The sequence below is a fragment of the Myodes glareolus genome, chromosome 19, assembly GCF_982192425.1.
Source record: "Myodes glareolus chromosome 19, mMyoGla1.1, whole genome shotgun sequence".
Taxonomy (NCBI): domain Eukaryota; kingdom Metazoa; phylum Chordata; class Mammalia; order Rodentia; family Cricetidae; genus Myodes; species Myodes glareolus.
This window is the reverse complement of record NC_142044.1, coordinates 35,372,911-35,377,852: the sequence shown is the minus strand read 5'-3', so window position 1 is coordinate 35,377,852 and position 4,942 is coordinate 35,372,911. Positions and strand designations below refer to the sequence as shown.

General features: G+C 49.9%; 1 protein-coding gene across 1 annotated transcript; it reads right to left on the bottom strand.

Annotated features, from left to right (window-relative positions):
* Positions 1-1,233: 1,233 nt before the first annotated feature.
* Chrac1 (chromatin accessibility complex subunit 1) lies at positions 1,234-4,514 on the bottom strand. The gene is made up of 3 exons (XM_048457165.3): positions 4,333-4,514; positions 2,332-2,458; positions 1,234-1,760 (listed from the first exon to the last, which is right to left on the bottom strand). The coding sequence occupies exons 1-3, from the start codon at positions 4,477-4,479 to the stop codon at positions 1,645-1,647; spliced, it is 390 nt and encodes a 129-aa protein (XP_048313122.1). The 5' UTR covers positions 4,480-4,514; the 3' UTR covers positions 1,234-1,644.
* Positions 4,515-4,942: the final 428 nt, after the last annotated feature.

Here is a 4,942-nt window from a genome sequence, read left to right as displayed (position 1 = left end):
TTCCAAAGGTGTCTGGTTACTGTCTCCCTTTGAGAGAGCACTGGCAAATGCACAAGCTGAGTCCAGTGTCCCTGGTAGAGTGCATCTTTCCCCTGTTCTGCAGAGCTCTGTACCACCCAAGGACCACAAGAGTGGGGTATAAGAGAGCTGGGGCATCTACACCAGCAGCACAGAGACATGAGAAGTCACTCAGTTGAGCCCTCCATGAGGAAGGCTCTGATCTGAGCCCCAGACTGTGAAAACTGACACCTGATTGAGGCTAGCTAGCTCTGTTGACCTGTGTAGTGTAAACATGGTGGTGCTCTCAAGTCCCTGGAAGCCTCTCCAGTATGACTGACCTGTGTGTCTATGAAAAAAGTTCAGGTGGTGTCAGAAAAGGGGGGTGGGGAGACTCGGGCAACTGAAAGTCCCCAGAATGAATTGAACATTTGCCATGGCAGACCTGTGACCACAGCAGCAACAGGCAATGACTCCTAATGCTCTGCTCTGTTCATTCAGTCTTTTCAACTGCAACAGTGGGCAGCTCAGTGGTTGCCAGGGTAACGTGGGGATGGAGATGCTGGCAAGATTTTTCAGAGGGTGCTAGAACAGTTCTTAATAGTGGTCACATGATTGCATGTAACAAATCTGCACACCAAAAAATGGCTTATTTTAAATCATTTTTAAAAACAGATGTGGAAGGTAAAGTAGATAGGATCTTACTGTCTTTAATCCCAGCACATAGGCAGGGGTGGGGAGATCTCTGAGTTCTAGGCCAGCTAGGGCTCATTAGCATGTAGAGGCAGAGATTAACCAAGGGTGGCATGGAAATATTTGGGGTGTTTTGTGTATTGAATAGTGAGCGAGACTGATAGGCCCTTATAATATACCTGATTTTTGAGATGTTGAGGCAGGATTACAAGTACCAGGCCAGCTTTTGCTACATATGCAAGACTATTCAAAAAAAAAAAAGAAAAGAAAAGAAAAAAAAATAGCAAAAGAACTCCCCAGTGTCCAGCAAACAGACTTTCTTCAGTTGCATGTGATTGATGATGAGCTGGGCTCTCCTGGGAATCGGGCAGCTACGTGCAGGTTGCTGCTGTTTGTTTTGGTGCCCAGAGTCCAATGGCCCTATGCCTGCTAAGCATGAACTCTCCAGTTCATATCTCCAGCCAGAAATGCTAACTCTGAAATTTCACAAAATTATCAGTAAGACATCAGAAAAAGAACCTAAGTCCACTCCAATAAAGCATGTTACTGTAAAATACATACAGACCTTTAATGGAAAAGGAAAAGCAAATTCTGTACAATAAAAATGCATAGTCCATTTTTTAAAAAATACAAAAAATTCAAAGGTAGCACAATGTACATGAGCTACAAGTGTAGCCATTTGTGAGAACGGGTGTCCCTGTGATTGGACAGCTGACATGGAGCTTCCAGGTCCTCCTGCAAGTTCAACATGAAGCTCAGGGGTATGTGCTGCTGTACCCAAAGCCACAGCAGTGCCATCTGCCCAGGGCTCTTTCCTGCTAGGAGGGGAGACGGCTCCAGTCCTTCCCACTGCAAGAGGGAATACAAGCTCCAAGTCTGTGAGTGGCCGTCACTTCCCAGCTGTGAGTCTGTCCTTGAGCTGCTCACGGGCCTCACTGAGCACTTCTTGACGGCTTAAGCCAGCACTTCACCAGTGTCACTTTCCTCACCATCATCTTCCTCCTCTTCTTCCCGCTTCTCTTTGAGCATTTTCAGGTACTTACTAGCTAAAATCTTCTTTGGTAATATGTCTTTAAAAAAGAAGAAACATGTCAGCAATTGCTTATGGTGAACTATGAATACAACAATTTCAAAATGTACTAGTTCCAACTTAGAATACCTTCTAAAGGAGATGAAGTCCAGGTACACTTCCATTAAAGAATCACAGAAACTGGGGTTGTTTTCTGGTGCATGCTAATAGACCTGTTCGCATTCCACAGCTGGAATGTGTTTCTCTGACCTGATTTTGTGACCCACCCTGTCCAAGCAAGCTGAGGAAGGATGGACTGGCCCCTGGGCCAGACTGAAGGCACTATCCATGGCCTGATCCATGGCTGCATGTACCAGTTGTTGTTGGTGTGTGAGGGAACAGGACAAAGTACACAGCTCTGAGCGAGACTGCTAGTCAGCCAAGCATCTTGTATACACTGTCAACTTCTACAGTTCATGGTGGGCTCAAACAGGGCAGGCCAGAAACACCTTCCTATGCTAGGTCAGGATAAACTGATAGAGTGGAACATTAACAGGACAAAAAAAAAAAAACTCACTATGCGTTTTGTTTGTTTTTGTTTTTTAAACCAGAAAGTCCCAAATACTAGGTACCTGCGAGAAACTGAAGGGTCTCCGAGTCCTCTGCAGTGCTGGCTAGGTCACTGTATGTCAGTGCTTTCTTGGCTTTACCACTGCCATGTCTGTAGGAACAGGTGGCTAGATACTGAACAAAGAGCTCCTAAACCAACAAAAAAATCAAATGAAAGGTCAACTTTGAAAACTCGCCACAGACTTTCTAAGCTTAAAATTCCATTAATACTTCTGATTATCTTGGTTTCCTCAAACTACAGGAAATCAGTTTACAGGAGAAAGAAACATGAGGTCAAGAAAGGAAGCATGCCTGGGTAGAGCAGGAGGCAGCAGGCATTTTCGAGCTGAGCTTAGGTGTGCAACATGGACAATACTTACAAGTGATCATGACTAATGGCTCTGGTTGCAGGGGAGTGCTGTGGTGCACACGTATCATGCCAGCACTCTGGAGGTGGAGGCAGGAGGCACAGGAAATCAAGGGCAGCTACGGAAACAGCACAAGTTCCAGTCGGGCCAGTCTGAGCTACAGGAGCTGCTATCTGAAACCGGTGGTGGGGGTAGGGTAGAGTGTCCCCAGCCACTACAATAAACGGAGCGAACATTCAAAAATTCTGCCTGCCAATGACTTTATTTAGTTTACAGTTTATTGAGACAAAGTCTCACTCTAATCCAGACTAGCCTTGAATTCCTGGAGATGATCCTGCCTCAGTCTCTCAAATGACTGGATTACAGATGTGAACTGGCACGTATCTATATCTCGGAAACACATTTTCAGCCTACTTGAATCCCTTGTGGAAAGTCATTCACGCATAACTATAGTAAAAACCAACAACCTCAAGCTGAAAAGTGACATCTCAATTTGCCGATGTACTCTGGGGGGGGGGGGGGGCTGACAAGATCCTAAGACTCAGAAAAAAGGTGAACTGAGCCCTTCCCAAGGTCCTGCTAGGAAGGGACGAGAACAGTGTCTGCATAGTTCTTAGATTCTTAATGCTAGAATGGATCTGAACAGAAGCTTTGAGTCTCAGGACCACACAGAAACATGTAGTTCCTCCATGATCTTGATTTAAAAATAGATGTGTTCTGTAAATAGTATACCATTGTCTAAAAGGGGCTTGTCATCCTAAGACTGCTATTTGGCGCTCCCAGACCTGTCCAAGGTACTTTGCCAGGCTGTACTTAACACTCTGTGCAAAATGACAAGATTTGCACCCACACTGCTCCTGGTTCAAAGCATTGTAAAAATACTACACTTTCAATTAGAAGTATAAGCTGGAAAACAATCTAGAGGTAGTTATTTTTCAATCCCAGCACTCAGAAGGGTTTGGGAAGGCTGCTGTAGAATCACACGTGGCCAAAACCAAATAAGCAGGGCTTGGTGGTGCCCGCCTTAAATCCCAGCACTCGAGAGGCTGAGGCAAGTGGATCTATTTCGAGTTTGAGGTAATCCTGGTCTACACAGTTCCAGGATAGAGAAACATATTGCGACCTGTCTCAAAATATAAAACAAAAATGCAAAGTGATCGGTGTTGAAAGGGGGCTGTGCGGTTAACACTTGTCTATGGAGTCGAACTTGCGACCAACTGCTGTCGACACACACCCTAACAGCGTGCGGAGGCCTGGAGATCCGGAGACAGCCAAGCGGGCCACCCGGGAAGCTTCGAGAGCCCTCATCACCACCGCCGAAGTCCGCGACAAAAACCCGAGGCAGAACCCGCGCAGCCGCACACAGGAGACCGGAAGCGCGCGCGCGAGGCACGGCGGGAATGACGCGCTGGGGCGGGACGCGAGGAACGCTGGGAGCGAAGTGAACACGCAGAGCGGAAGCAGCCTAGCGGATGAGCGGCGCGGGTGGGCGGGACTGAGACCACAATGGGGGGGGGGGGGGTCGGAGGGCGCAGGCGCGAGAAGGAGGCTGGGGCGCGCGGTCCCCGCAGGGCAGCCGTCAGGCCGGGCGTGTGCGGAGCCCGGGGGCGGTTAGTGCCCGCACCCGCCCATCACGCCGCCCCGCCGGCCGCTCACCGTGGCCTTGGCCGTGAGCACCAGCGCCTCCTGGTTGATGCTGGACACCTCAGGAGAGCTCTTCATGATGACTCGGATGCGGGACAGGGGCAGCGACACGAGCCGCTGTTCCCCGCACTTGTCCTTACCCACGGCCGCGTCCGCCATCTTCTGCGTCCGGGCGGCCCGTGATGCCCCGCGCGTTCGCGCCTGCGCAGACGCCGTGGCGCGCGGTGGCCCGAAAGCTTGGGTGACGGCACCCAGGAAAATCCCCTCGGAAACGCCGCGGCTGCCGACCGGAAGAAGCGTTTCCGGGCCTCCGACTGCGTTCGGGAATCCCCTTGAACAGACCGGCCCCTTCAAAAACCAGAGAAAGAGAAATGTGGTCTGAGGCCTCGTTCTGGAGGTCTCCAGCAAGCATGTGCCACACTGGTAGTCAAAGGGACGGTGGCCGGAGCAGGAAGGAGCAACGGTTTGGCCAGCGGAGTAGGGAGAAGTGGTCTCTGCCCGTGCCTCGAGGTCCGTAGGGATTAGCCTGTTAAAGAGGTGGCTGCACTAGATGGTCCTTGAGCGTCCTAGAATCCCACCACAAAACCAAGAGGGTCACCAAGCGTTCGAGGCCAGCCCAGCC

Excerpts from the sequence above, each read along its gene's own strand:
- Chrac1 (XM_048457165.3), bottom strand. The coding sequence starts at position 4,479 with ATGGCGGACGCGGCCGTGGGTAAGGACAAGTGCGGGGAACAGCGGCTC. Across the intron at positions 2,459-4,332 it reads TGCTCACGGCCAAGGCCACG|GAGCTCTTTGTTCAGTATCT; the intron begins GTGAGCGGCCGG and ends TTGTTGGTTTAG. Across the intron at positions 1,761-2,331 it reads GACCCTTCAGTTTCTCGCAG|ACATATTACCAAAGAAGATT; the intron begins GTACCTAGTATT and ends TCTTTTTTAAAG.